Source organism: Thermobia domestica, chromosome 7 (assembly GCF_964235325.1).
Source record: "Thermobia domestica chromosome 7, izTheDome1.hap1.1, whole genome shotgun sequence".
Lineage (NCBI taxonomy): Eukaryota > Metazoa > Arthropoda > Insecta > Zygentoma > Lepismatidae > Thermobia > Thermobia domestica.
The window spans coordinates 204,054,021-204,070,180 of NC_137460.1; the positions used below are offsets into that span (position 1 = coordinate 204,054,021).

General features: G+C 37.0%; 1 protein-coding gene across 2 annotated transcripts in view; it reads right to left on the bottom strand.

Moving 5' to 3' along the window:
- The window catches only part of AdamTS-A (ADAM metallopeptidase with thrombospondin type 1 motif A), a 785,255-nt gene that overhangs the window by 212,133 nt on the left and 556,962 nt on the right, over positions 1-16,160 (bottom strand). For both annotated transcript variants that reach the window (XM_081765817.1, XM_081765816.1), the window contains exons 4-5: positions 13,576-13,802; positions 9,308-9,528 (exon numbers count right to left, since the gene is read on the bottom strand). In XM_081765817.1, coding sequence (XP_081621943.1) covers positions 9,308-9,528; positions 13,576-13,802 — 448 coding nt within the window. The remainder of the gene's footprint in view (positions 1-9,307; positions 9,529-13,575; positions 13,803-16,160) is intronic.

Sequence of the window (16,160 nt, forward strand, 5' to 3'; positions counted from 1 at the left end):
AACGAAATAAAGAAAGAAAGTATTTGAGAAAAGGTTAGAGACCCTGCGAAATTTCACGCTTCACTTTAGCAATTCTTTTCCTTGCTTATTATTGCCCTCATAACGAATGGTCTCAAATAATTTTCTGTTTCTGAATCCTCTACTAATTTGCACTACTTACATTTTTCTCTGTGTGAATCTTCTTGTCTTGCGGCAGCGTCAGAAAGGGTCTAAAATGAAACGATGTAAGGAACACCCCAGTAATCACACATGTTTAGCGCGATCAATTAAATAAACTATGACTAATTTCGCAATTCCACTAATTCCAAAGCCACTGAGATATAATAAATACTTTTTTCTTGGTACTTCCCTCGTAATTACACAGTTTTAGAAGGAACAAAAGTATCTATCTTGTTACAACCAGCGTCATTTCAGATGATAATGATCAAGTCCAGACCGGTATATTTTGAAAATAAATTGCTCAAGACAGATAGATAATAATCTGCCTCAGAAAAAGCACTCTTTAATCATTCTTGTGCTCAGGTCTCCGTGATTTCATTTCAAAAAGCAACTTGTAAAACATTTATCATATGAAATCATGTTAGTATCTGTCACATATACTCAACCGACAAGACATACCCTTCCTGTATTTTGGTCTATGATCTAATATGTATGCACAGAGCGTTTCTTGTTTTTAATTCACAGACATTTATGAAATATCTAACCATCGCGATTGTGATACTCAGTTCTGACGATAGGGGCAGCACCATACATGGATAGCTATAATCGAACGAAGGTTTCCACTTTCCAAGTCTACGGTGGCCAATAAATCTTCCCGTTTTTAGCAGAGGATAAGAACTCTTTAAATGATGCATTCAGTTCTAGGCAGATGTAAATCATTTCACACGAAAATCATCTTGAATACTTTTACGAAAGGTGGACCAATAAATCTGAAAATTAATGCCCAAATGATTGCAGCACGTTTATAATAACAAGGGTAGATTTAAATGTGTACTTTTTTTCTACCTCCCATGACATCTTTCCACTTCTTATTAGGTAACAAGTTTATCTTTAAAAATAAATCATATTCCCGTATGGTTTTACTTTGACGTGCTAAGGAGAATCTTGCAAAATGGCTATGTATTTTTAGTCTTCACTTTGTTTAATTGCTTTACAATTCAGTTTAGTTTTTTTTCTTCTTCTTCTTCTTTTAAATTTTCCTGGTTTTCATTCAAGACAAGAAGGGAATTTAATTTTTCACTATTCTCCTGTGTATAACGGTTTTCACACATATGGGATTATCAATTTGAATATAAAAGAAATATATTTGTTTTGACATGACATTCATTTAAATCTCTTTTAAATTTTAAATGATGCTAATATCAGCAGAGCAGCAAACTTTTCTCATAAAACGAGTTTTAGGAAGTGTACTTAATTTTAATTCCCAACAACCAGAAGTTCCAACTTCAAGTTTTTAGACTGCATTTAGTATATTGCATATTCACAAAGACAGAATAATTTACTTTAACATCAGTTATACAATACTTCAATGTGTGGGAACCGATCAATTTTGTGTTGAAGCACTCTGGGTCTTGTCAATATTAAAATGATCTATGGAATCCTAAGATTTAAGTGATGTGTATTGATTTATTATCCTATGTACGAATATGAAACGTTGAAATTCTGCAAAACGTATAGGCTCTCATTCAGGCGAGTACTAAGAAACTTTTGTTGAGAGAGGTTCAAGCTTTAAACAGGGGGGGGGGGGAGAATCTAACACTAGATGACACTATGTCTATGTAGCACTGAACGGGTATTATTCTGCACCTGAAAAGGCGATAAGTAATTGTAAAATACTTCCACCTATAATTTCAGAAAAGAAAATAATAGAACTAGTTTCTTTATATAAGAGACAGAAACTACATCAACCATTTCCCTGTTAAACAAGTATAGTTTTTATTGAGAAAGTATACAAATGTATGTTGAGTTTTGGAATTTTTTTGGTGCGGGGGTCCGGAACCGGTGGTACGCCACTGCTGTGTCTACTCTAGTCTAAGGGAACTCAACAAAATTATGAAGAATCATTTTGTAAAATATTATTAGTGAATAACCAATAAAGAACTGTTTTGTAAAAATGTTGCCATACCATATTGTTAAATAATAAAAAGTAATTTTGTAAAAGTGTTGCCATAACATTGTTGTTGGATAGCGAAAAATCTTCCGTGATGGCTCGTTAGTGAATCGCTCAGCTCTGGTGCGTGGGATCCAAGGTTTGATTCCAGTTTGCGCCAGGTGGGCTTTGTGATGGGCAAACACCGTGTGTATGGGTTTCTCTTGTTTTCTTCCACTTTCTTCATTCCACCATTTTTCATTCATTATCAACATCCCCGTTCTCCTTTAGCCTAGGAGCAAAATCATTTACCCTTAAACTCAAAAACGAAAACAAGAAGAAAAAAGAAGGAAACATAATCTTGTTTTTAAATTGTAATTAAATAAAAACACGAGGCTGTAGTTGATATTAAAATTAGTGGTGGGCACAAAAACCGTTTTTTCGGTTTTCTCCAAACCTGGTTAATTTTTTCACCGGATCCGATTTCGGTTTCCTTCAAAACCGGTTCCGTTTTTTTTTTTTTAAATATTCTATTTCTGGCCAGAATACTGTTTCGTTCGGAAACCGATTCCATTTCCACAGAAATAGTTTTATGTGTTTCCCGAAAGTTTTCACCGAAACCGGTTTTGGATAAAACCAAAACCGGTTTCGGCGAAAAACCGAACCGGTTTGTGGATAAAACCGAACCGATTTCGGTGAAAAACCAAACCTGTTTTTGGAGAAAACTGAAATGTCGGTTTTTCGGATTTCTGTTTTTCTAGAAACCGGTTTTGCCCATCCCTAACTAAATGAACACTTTATAATTTTCAAGAACGACGTGAGTCATCATAAGTTACATCAATCCCACTCTTCGGTGAAGGAAATTACGGAATTACAAATGAAGTTTCAGGAAAAGAGTTTTACGATTATTCCCCATTGTTTTCTTTTAACAACAGTACATGACGCTATAGTGTGGATAAGTTTTAAGGGACCAGCTTCTGCTTTCTTACGATGCCATACATCCAGCACATGCCGATAGTAGAAGCAGTCCTTAGAGATCAAAGTTTGGGATGGGAAATCTATCTTTATGAACAACTGTCATTAGAGGGAGAACTCTCATAAACGACACTGTTTCTCTTTCAAAGCACTTTGTATGTATACACTACACGAATACGAAATCCAAATTTTGACGCCTTTCTCCCTGGTCCAGTGGCTAGAATGCATGGATGGATTCGATTCCCGGTGGGAGGGCATCGAATGTACTACAGTAATTCAGATTCAACTTTAAACTCTAGCTCAAGACTTCACAACAAAGGAAGGAAAAGAAGGGCGTTAACGTATATTTAAAAAAAGAAAATATTTTTCCGCTTAAATCTAAACTTAAACCATTTTAGTCGCCTTCAGAAAAAAAAGGGGGTTCATTTAATTATCTATCTATCTATACGGTATTAACATTGCATCTCTCGAGTTGTTTTATAGTGCAGCTCCGAAAGCTATCATTAGATCCTAATGAAATGAATGTGAGACAACCAGGGAGGTATACTCTTGGCGTACTTAAAAAGGTAAGTTACATGCGTAATTCCTGTAGTTTTTGGACTTAACGTACAGCAGACGTATAACTGAAAACGCATGTTTTATATAACTTTGCGTATAAGTGTATAGGGTACTTTCTGTATGAAACGATATAGGCGGTCAGGATCTCACATACAAATGGACGTATATAACATATAGCTGAGGAATGCAACATAAGTATATGCATGTGATATATGAAAAACCGTTAGATGTCAGACGTCCTGCACTGGCATGATGTAACAATGTGTATGTAGCATATGAATAACGTATGCTCCATACTGATTTCTGTAGTAAGCAAGAGGATTCCGTATATTTGTACAATATACCACTTTCCGGAGAAGGATTTTTTCTCAGTGTATGTTGAAATTATACGTGAAAATACAACACACACACACACACACACACACACACACACACACATATATATATATATATATATATATATATATATATATATATATATATATATATATATATATATATATATATATATATATATATAGGGTAAGTCCGGTAGAGTTCTACACAGGCAGGCTTTCGACCTTTCTTTGCCACTGGCGACCAACTCCTGAAACTCTCTTCGCTCGTACTGAATCATTTTAATAAACACTTACCATCTGTGCTCATTTCTTTCAATATCGAACGTGCATTCGATACTGTCTGGCACGAGGGGCTACTATACAAACTAAAGCGCCTACTCCCACTTCATTACGTACGAGTGATCGCCAATTTTCTCTACCAGCGACGTGCATTTATCCAACTTCACCAAGGACATTCGCACGAATTTCTTTTAAGAGCAGGAGTCCCTCAAGGATCTGTAATCTCTCCACTTCTCTAAATCCTATATGTAGCTGACATGCCTACTCCCTCACCGCCAATTCATGCTTTGCAGTTCGCAGATGATACCGCCTATCTCGCTCTCGGATCCTCTGTCGAGCGCATTAATCTACAATTACAGGCAGCCATAGATAACCTAATCTCCTGCTGCTTACGCTGGAAATTAAAATTAAACCCAACCAAAACACAAATGACACTTTTTGCTCGCAACAAACACAAGTACTGTCCCACACGCAATCCTGAGCGTCTACATATTATGGTACTGGAATCAGAGATCTCGCTCAGCAATAGTGTTAAATATCTTGGGGTTCATTTCGATAAACACCTTACATGGCGCACCCACCTGACTGCTCTCGAGCAAGACGTCCGCCGTCGACTCAACCTCTTGAGAAACTTAAAAGGCACAACCTGGGGCTTAAATGCTAACGTCTTACTGTATACCTACAAAGTTTTCGTTCGATCAGCTATGACGTACGGTCATCTAGCTTGGCTTTCCGCGACTCCTCACTTTTATAGTCGCCTACAACTCCTCGAGCGTCAGGCCTTACGCATTGCGTACTCTCTAACTAATCGAACCCCCAATGCTGAGCTCTATCAACGCACTACAATGCCTCATATCTTGGACCACCTCTATCGCCTACGCACGCGATACATTACTCACCATATAGCAACATCACATGAAACGCTCACGGCCCTCTTACATGAGACCCCTGCTCTCCCCCGTACTGGATATCCTCCAATCGACCATCTACTGGCAATTTACGAACGAGAAACCAATTCCGATCACTACAACCCTGAGCCTCAAATATACCAACACCATCCTCATATATATCGATAATAGATTAGTGGCAATACACGCTTTCCCATGACACAACTGCCGAACCTCTCTACCTCACCTCAAACTAACCTATCCAATGCCTCGTTGCACTTCTGCTTCTTGGATACAACACCACTAATACTGAGAAGCTTTCTGACTGCACCTACAATATATTAACGCCCTGTATCCAACCACCATACTACTCTTACCATACTAACGACATCACTCTAGCCATAGAGACGGCATAACCGTCTGCGGCCCGCCCATCACATGATGGGAATGAAAGACAGAGGAAAAAGAAAACCGGTAGAGTTGGATCTCCTGGGGATCCAGGCCATAATTCGCAAACTATCCACCAGAGTGCTGCGGAAATATTGGTGTAGTGTCATGGCGAATGTATCCTAGATACTGTATGTTTTTCTGAAACTGAAATCCACACATTTCTTCACTTGACGAGATTTTTTATTTCAAGTAGGTCAAAACCTTTTTTTTTTTTTTTACCACATTTCATTCAAAGCAATATTCAACGTTCTTGATGTAGATTTATTCGCTTTTCATTTGTTTTTTTTTTTTTTTTTTTTTTTTTACCAACTAATTCTACCATAAAATAATTTGGTTAATGAAAACAAAGAAACAGGAAGAAGAAGGTTAAGTGCGCCAAATCGACCAGAAGAAACAAGAAACAAGAAGAGAATTCCGATCATATCTTCATTCAGCTATAATGATCAATCGATAAATGCTGACAGTGATTATATGGAGGAATATGATGAAAACGAGCGTGTTGAATGCGATGAAAATTACAACAAAACAAGAAGAGAAGACGACTGGATACAAGGTATAATGTGTGAACGCTGGTTACATGATAGCTGTTCGAAATATGAGAATATTTGTGATTTGTGTGACAAAGTTTTCAAATACACAAAACAAGACGCAATGATGTAATTAATGACACTCATTTTTCTTCCTATAACATGAAACTGAAGTATTTTTTGCCATTTGCAAATGTTTCTTTTCTAGATTTGACGTTAAATAGAAAGTTCATTTTTATATTTTCTATATTTCTATCTTATTCAATATTAGATTTCAGTAAAAACTTGGTAGCTGTATAATATCTAATTTATTAATATAACGTGTTTAAATACAAAATTGTTCCAATTTATTTATTTATTGTTTACATTCTGCATATGATTCATTACTCGCATAGTGCATGGTCCATCTAACCCTTAATACTATCGGATAGTAGACCAGTCAGGCTTTTTTTTTAAAGAGTATATCTTGTATATCTTTATTGAACCTAAAACCTTTAGTTATGCTTACAGAAAGTCCTTTCTTGGATTTCGTGCAGAAAAACATGCTTTACACGCACAATTATTCGGAGTTATTGAGGCAAAAAGGAAGTGGTCCATCCCTACCGAACTTTTATATATATATATATATATATATATATATATATATATATATATATATTGTGTATGTGTATGTATGTATGTATGTCTACAGCAAAATCATATGCTGGAGAAAAGAACATTATCGTATCGTATCAGGTTTACGTAGCTGTACAAAATTTCATAGCTCTACTTAGAAGAGAAGTATGTGACATTTTTAGTTACAAGACTTGACTCTAACAAACAGAAAAGTAACATAGTAAAAGCATTGTGAAAAAGAAGAAGTAAAAAGATGAAATCATGTGAAACTTGTCTTAAGCATGTTAGTATATTCAAGTATTCTGTATGTGCAGAATAAGTTTGAATAGTATATCACATCAATTACATCATATTGTCCTTACGATTTATAAAAATTGAACATCAATTACGTCGTACTGTCCTTACGATTTCTGAACATTAAATAGTTATCAATTCTCTTGACACAGTGTATGAAAATATACGTGAATAAAAATTTTATCACGTTGTATCCTTGAAAGCGGGAAGCGGAAGTGTTACCTGACACCTAAGAATCATTCAATATGTGAGTGCAGCTATTTAAGGTAAAGAGCAACCGTACTTTACGCAACATCTAATAGTTGAAAGAGTCGATAAATTCATTGGAAAAGACGTCACCAAAATCATGTATTCTCTTGAGAACGATGGTTTTATTTTCGTAACACGTACCACGAAAGGAAAAACCTTAATCTACTAGTTTCTATCCAGGATCTAACAGTGGAAGGTATCATCTGCCAACTTCAAATTTATTACGTAAAGGATGGCATTTGTTGTATTCCCATACAAGGAAGCGAAAGAGAATTACGATGTATTCTCCGAAAGGAAATTTCTTGCATCTTATATATATTATATAAAATATAAATAAGGAGAGAGGGCTAGTGTGAAGTTTTCCCCAACTTTATTTCCCAACAGCGAAGACTTTCAGGGAGAACATATGAACAATGGAAAACACGCTGGCAGCGGTGTGTTGATGCTCAATGATCTATTTTGAAGACCTTTAGTTCGTTGTATATACAAAACTGTGTAATACATTTGTTATTCTGGTACCAGTACCAGTCTTGAAAGTTTGTGAACGCACCCGTACTTCTTTTACTAGATATTTTGTAACCTATAAATATCTACCCCGTATCAGTATTTTCAGTCACTCAAATTTATTTAAATAGGTTTAATTGAAACAATACAAAATACTCTTTTACCATTCTATTTATATCCTATGTGGGTAGAAAGAGGTATAACAAATACTGATGCTACTAGGCTGGTGAAATTTCACACGAAATAAGTACTCTCCCACCTCCTCTCAGGTATCATTGACCAAAAATCCGAATATGTTGTGGAATATGCAAAAATGACTTCTGTGATATACCAACACAATTTTCGACGATAATTTGATGTTGCTTCACCTGATAAAGAACTTTGTTAATATATATATATATATATATATATATATATATATATATATATATATATATATATATATATATATATATATATATATATATATATATATATAAATCCTCGAGAACAGCTGGTTAACTGGGCTAATGCAAAAACACCGTACGCTTGCCATGTTCCGACGAGGTAATGGACACCGGATAGAGTTGCAATCAATGTTTCATGTCGTTTTAAATCAAGTAGGATATACCATAAACGGAACACAAAAACACTTTCTCTGTCTTACACAGTTAGACACTAAACTTATCTAAAGTAAATTTGGACGATTTTGAACAAAATAACCCAATACACATTTAAAGGTTTCAAAATACCAGTGACTGATTAACGATAATGATTTCAGGAGGGCAATAACGTTTTTCAGCTATGAGACGATTTCCAATATCAGTAACAAAGTCAGTAGACATAACATTCGGGTTTGGAGTTTAGAAGACTATCATGCACTTATTGAGCATAAGAGAGATTCTCCAGAGTTGATCCATCTTTGATGTTAGTTCAGAAGCGAATTTCATGGACTACTTTTCTTTGAAGAAGACAATGTTACTAGACTCTAACAAGTTGGAAGTTCACGGGATTTCACTTTCTACCAAAATAGAGCTATATCCCACTATACTCGAGAAATGAAAGTGTATAAACTAACATTTTCATTTCACATAAACATTTTCCACAACAGTGGGTAGGTTGGCTTGAACCTAACGAAGCTTTGCCGAAACGTCATCCAGGCAGCAGACATCAGATCGTACATTTTCTTAGTTTGGAACTCCATAAGATCAATCTTTATTCAACTATTGCCTAAAAATTTGGTAGAATTAAAAGATGAATCAATGAACTTTTTCTGTTGTTATAGAAGTCATATTTATTCGAATATAGGAAGAAATAGGTTTCCGTTTAGATACCTGTCGTCCTATAAAGGGTCCAAATATTGAATTTTAAGACTTTGAGGTATTATCCTAGGTTTCTTCTAAAAGTCATACTCATACTACATTACAGGGACGAGAATCATTACAAAAAAGACCGGTACTCTTTCCCAGACACCCTGGAACTTGGTTTCGCTAAAAATAATGCCAAAGAATTGTAATACAAGCCGTACTACAATGCAAAATACTTAACAAAGCATAGTCCTACCTTGTAAGCAAGAGAGCAGTGTCGTAGTGTTCCTTGGATCTAATGTCGTGGTAGTTCATCTTCTTCTGCCATCCACAGAAGTTCTTGAGCATATCAGCGGCAGACGTTCCACCCTCAGTATCTCTCGTTACAGCGAAATCCTGGTCCTTCAAGTTCAACAGCTTCACTACAGCCACGGTCACCGGGTTGCCAATCGTAGCGTCTTTGTAAATTAAAGCAACCTACAAATAAACACATTGAAATTCATTTATCAAAAAATCCTTGTGTTTGTAGATATCCAATATTTTACATTAATACAAATCGATTTTTCTAAATTACTATTATTGGACATTTTCAACGCAATAGCATTTTTCCTATAACAAATGGTGCGTATTTACAAAATTGTTTTTATAATAAATAATAATTAGTTACAATCAGGAAATTAAAAAGATCGAGTCATTTCTGGACGTAGTCATTTTAACATTTCTTTATAGTTCTTGTACACTCATGTCTAGATATTAGATTTATTCTTGTCTTCGAAATCCTGAGACTACATGCGACAAAATGTGATTTTCTGGATACCAGAAAATATTATCATGTCTCACACAAATGGCATACAATGAATTATAACCAGTGAGAGAAACAGATGTATTCTGCGACTGTGATTAATTATCGGCATGTTTCCTTAGGCAGGTACACATCAAATGCGTAGAAAGCAGAGAGGTTTTCACAAAGTATAGAAACGACACTGTCCTCGGAAGATGTTAGAAATGGTGCAAGCTCAACGAATTGTGGATGCGGAGTTAAATGTGGTTCGTAACGTAATTTCACAATTGTGGACAATATTCCAGGAAGGTAAAAACTTTGAAAGGCAACGTTGGACAGGTTGCTCACGTACCACAACACAACACGAGAACCGCTATTTGGAATTAAGTATAGAACAATGTTCAACGAGCACTGCATCAGCATCAGCATCCCTTGCAGCAGCCTCTGGGACCCAAGGCAACCCGTTAGAGGAATTCCATTCACACACGATACCGTCAGAACTGAGTCACATGGTGTCTAGCCTACCGTGAGTGAACCCAAGACCAGTGAGGTGGGGCACTCTTTACTGATGAGTCCCAGTTTTTTTCTGAGAGAGTCTCGTTTCAGACGAATTTTCAATTCTGTCAAAGATAATATAAGACAGGGTTCGAACTACGGTGAACTTCAAATTGAACTTGTAAATAACATAGAAAAATGTGTTTGACATCATTGAAACAAAAGTGTGTAAATAGTGTAAATAAAAATGTAATTTTCCTTTGCTCTCTAATTTTATAACCATGGAGGGAGAAACCTGGAGTTTGAAAATTTGAAAAGATGGATTTCTATTGAAATCTGAAAATTAGGAACTAAAATTTACAACTTTAGTGCTTAGAACAGTATCGCCTCATGAGGGTTCTGGTTGGCAAGTTGTCAGCACTAAAGTTGCAAGTATATAAAACGATAATCATACCTGATGTTCTGTATGGTTGCGAAACATGGTCTCTTGCTCTGAGGGAAGAACGTAGACTGAAAGTATTTGAAAACAAGCTTCTGAGATGAATATTCAAACCCAAGAGGAACGGGAATGGCGGAAACTTCATAACGAGGAATTACATAATTTATACCGTTTACCAAACATTGAATCATGAAGTCTAGAAGGCTCAGGTGGGCAGGTCATGTAGCCAGAATAAAAGAAAGTAGGAACGCTTTTACTCTTAACTGGAGTTGAGTTGATTTTGAGTTTAACGTCCCTTTCAGCAGCGAGCCAATATGAGACGGGACCTACTGATTAACGTGGAATCCGAACCACATGAGCTCCCGCCGGGAATCAAATCCGGGTCTCCCACGCCAAAAGTGCGTACGCTAACTGCTTAGACACGGAGAAGCTCAAGTCTTAACTGGTAGTCCAATCGGAAAGCAATCATTAGGAAGACCAGATCATTAGGACGCAGATGGGAGGACAATATTAAGATAGATCTCGCAGAAATAGAATACAAAATAGAAACTGGATCCAGTTGGCTAAGGATAGAAGTCAGTGGAGAGCTTTTGTGAACGCGGTATTGAACCTCCGAGTTCCATAGACCATAGAGTTAGTTAGTTAAAGTTTCAAATATAATATTCGATTTTCGGGCTCCAGTAGAACTTTGCACCGTTTCAGATCTCTATTATTTTCGGGGCGAATGAAGTGATAAATGTAATGGATGTTTGCTCTATTTTCAACACTTACGTTTCTGATGGGATAATTTATTTACTATACTATATACGTCTTCTTTAATGAATTCTCCTCCTACTCACCAGAAACAACAATTTTCATTCGGACCTCACAAGGGGCTGCGCAGACAGACCACATTGCCACGTTAAATGAATCTTGTAGCTTTCATTAAAAAAAAAAAAAAAAAGGACCTACCATGTTTCACCATGTAAACATAGTCTTAAAAGGGACACACAACATTTTTTTTTTTTTTTCATCTTGCAAGGAGTTGAACCATGTGCAACTTTCTAGGACGCCTTGCTTGCTACCTGCTATCGCCCTCCCGCTGACATAAAGGAAAACCAGGTTCGCCGTTTCCGAAACAACGGGTTCTTTTGGAGAAGGAGGGGAAGTGCGCCAAAATACACGTTTTTAATAAGGAGGTTCACTGTTTGTCCACTAGAGTTCAGTGCTGCATGTGTGGAGATACCTTTCTTGCTTTCAGGAAGTTGTAACACCTGAGAGATCTGTAAATAGAGAGATCGGGTTGCAAGTTTTTTTATGACAGCTAAAAGATTCATTTAACGTGGCAACGTGGCATTAGGCTCACTATTCCCAAAAGGACTCGCAGTACCTAATCTCAGTGAGGTCCAAGCTACTTCAGATCTATCCTCAATAAGACTCACGTTGCTTACAAAAACGCTCATGCTATTCAAAGCTGTTCTCAATGGAGCTCACGCTAGTTCGATACCGTGCCCATTTATCTCATTGGGCACGCGCTCGCTAAGTACTCGGACTTACTATTCTTAATCAAGCTCACAATCTCTCCTGCACGCACTCGATTCGACTCTCTTATAGAGCTCACACTTATAGCACATGAGCTAAAATACTGTACCCGAGACCTGGGCGCGTGATATCTTCTCACTGTTGTCTATAGGAACAATAATTTTGCTGTGAATAGTGAGACAAAAACGAAATGAGGAATGCTCTTAAAAATTCGAGTTAAGTCGATTTTAGCGTCCCTTTCAGCAGCGAGGAATAGGATATTAGACGTGAATCTCGTGGAAATAGAATCACATAAGCTCCCACTGGGAATCGAACACAGGTCTTCCACGCCAAAGGCGCGTACGCTAACCCCTTATGCACGGAGTTTTTTGAGACAAGACGAGAAATATGAAAATTCTTATCCCATTTTCGAGACTAGACGATAAATTTCTCGAGTCTCAAAAGCAATACTAAGGAGCCGCGGTGGCTCAGTGGAAGAGCGTTCACCTCTGGTGCTTAGGGTACCGGGTTCGATCCCCGCCAAGTGAACTTTGTGGTGGACAAACACCGTGTGCGTGGGTTTTCTCGGGGTTCTCTCGTTTCCTCCCACTTTCTTCATTCCACCATTTCATTCATGACTCATCATCACCGTCTCCTTTAGTCTAACCGGCATAATAGTGGGACGTAAAACTCAAAGATTTCATTTCATTTCAAAAGCAATACTAGTCCACTTAAATCTTAGATCTCAAACACTGTTTTAGTGTTACATCATAATTGACAGTATAAGAGCCGAAAATTGATAGAATGATTATAAATATAAATGAAAAGTATTTATTAACGTTTCAAAATATGCATATCGTTATACAATGTACTATAATAATAAATTTGGTGTAAATGTTGTTATATCACACCCTTCGAGGACTCTCGTGACGCGGAAGAATACTGATAGGTTTTAGATGAAATTACGAAAAAAAAAGTCAGGGAATAAATTTTGTACATAAATTCACGAAACGTGACGAGAAAATATTTTCGAGAATCGAGACGCGATTACATACTTCTACAAAATTTACGGAACAACACGACAAAATATTATTTCTCGTTTCGTTTTGTTTTGCGGTCAACACTAGCCGTAATGGTTCACTTAGGTATCCTACATTTATACCAAATTCCATCAAAATTAGGCTCTGAGAAACATCTAATGTGCCTTGTAAAATATATTTATAGTCCGATGACCGTTAGAGTCATAACCTTATAATAAATGTACTGTATGCCATCCTATCAAACACAAACAATAATTTTTGATACTTACAATATTCATAAGCGTGAGTACGTAGTGATCCAAATTGTCCCCATGGTATTCAGACATTCTGCGATCCGTGACAACCATGACTTCAACATAATACTCTTGCGATAGAGATCTTTTCTGTCGTCTTCGGCTTTGCGAGGAGGACGACATTTCCTGTTCTCGTGGACCCACTCGCATTGACGTTGCGTTCCAAGGATAAGTACGTTCTTCTTTCAGCCCCTCGTAGTCATCTGAAATGACACAAAATTGAAAATAAAATCAATGAAAGTGTTGTACAGAAAGCTAACGAGGAAGTTAAAAAAATATGCAATTATTTGCATTTTTACAAACTTTCGTCAAGCTCACCACATTTGTAATACGTTTTCACAACACGTTATTCTGTCGTGAAGTGTTTCATTCTCTATTTGGCACTCCGTGACTACTAACCAAGGATGTTATAAAATAGAGGATCTGCCCATAATCTTCATCCTATTAGTTCAATAACCAAGCATTGGTACATCTTATTGGCTACTCGTCGTCTGATTTTCGCTGCCACCGTCTGATTGGCTACTTTCGTTTCCGCCAAGAATGTTGACTCAAAATATTGCGATCTTATTGAGCGGAGTGGACAAGGTGACCAGAATTTTCACTTTCGAAAACGGGACGCATACGAATCGGCTACGGGGGGGGGGGGAGATATCTGATTTCCAGATTGCATTTTGGGACTTGGCAGTGTTCTCAATTTACAAATTACACAAGTAAGAGTGATAACACCGTTTCTAACTTTACGTGTACCACACAATAAATAATGGTTCCCGATTGCAAGTTCTACCCAACAATTCTTTTAACTAGTTGAACACTTAGAATTCCCATTCAATTCCCACTTGAACCACGAACACTCAATTTCCATTTGAAAATTCAGAAGTTCTAGACATGGCTGAACGTTGGCAACGAGTGTTGATACGGAAAAGTGTAGAATTTGCATTGACGGATTTATATTTTGAATAATAATTACGGGACACCTAGGTCATTTTTACTTAAAAACGGGACATTTAGGCGTCCCGTTCGAGAATCAGAAAAAAACGGGACAACGGTTGGAAAAAAGGGACTGTCCCGGCTAAAACGGGACGTCTGGTCACCTTGGGAGTGGACAGAATGGGGGTGGCGATCCTGTATTTTATAATATCCTTTGTACTAACCACAAAGACAGCAGATGAAAATCGCACAACGTTCAGTGCTGCCAACTTACTAGAACAGAAATGGCGGGCATTCTAAAAAGTCGCGTTCGTTATGGGACACCCTTTATTTAAATTAGAAATATCACATTTTCCTCCCTAAAAATATTTTTTTTTTTTTTTTTTTACTCTCTCTCTCTGAAAAATCTGGCGACCTTATTGAAACCAGCGAGAGCAAATGGATCATACCTAGGAAGGATGAGTAACAAAGGACCGAAGATTTCAATTCAAGCTCGTGAAACTGTTACACACACACACACACACACACACATACAACGTAACAAATCTCGAAAAACGTTATTGGATACTTAGCAGATGATTAATTAATGTTCCGTTCGAGGTAACCTGCTTTACACATGACATCCCATCGGAAGCAACGTTTTAAATGGCCTTATTATAACCTGTAATAATAACATACTACCGAGAGACAGTCCACAACAGAACACACGGACTATATAATCACCACACGAAGCCTCACTTTACTCTTCTTTCCCCGATCTGTCTTTTTTCTGCTTGAGTAATTCTAAGACAAACAACGTAATTAATCATGCTTTTCGGAAGGTTATTTGTTAGGAAAGGGGGCTCGTTTACAGAAATCGCCGACAGAGGTGCTCGCTGCAGCATCACTTCCACAACAGCAAGAATAATTTGAACCATAATTTGCAGGTTTGAGTGTTTGTTCAACGGGAAGCAGCATAAAATAAAACAGCATAAAATAAAACTCCATTCTTTGTTTCACGCAGAAATGAACTTGTTTCATCGGTTGTTTTGGAGAAGATATAACTTCATACACGCCATCTTGTCATTTATTACCTTTCATGTATACGTCTTGAAGTGCTGTGCTGGAGCAGCAAAGAATACACTTCAAATGCACTAACACAATTACATCTTATTCTGTTATACCAGTATATCAACTAAAATTGACATAGGGACTGCAATTCAACACAGTTTAATACATTTTAATCAATGATAATTATAGATTTATAAATAACTAGTAGAATACCCGTTCTTCGCACGGGAGAGAATACATTTCGTTTTGGACATAAAGAGGTGATTTTGCATTTTAACTGCATCGAAAATATCATTGTTTGTCCCAGCGACTCCGTACCACAATGTGTTCGACACTAATATCGGCCATTTTCGATCATTTGAGGAGTTTGAGGCAATAAGGGCGTAAGTCTGAAACATGCAGTTGGAGAAAAACGATGTTGAAAATTTAAGTAGTTTTTTTTTTTTAAACATAAAACAGGGTAATATGCAGCATTTTATTCCGATATTGAATTGAAATATAACCAGGAGGCTAAACAATCGTGGCAAAAGCCACAAATGCGTTTGGTGCAAAAAGAGCGTAAACTCGCTTATGCGCCCTTATTA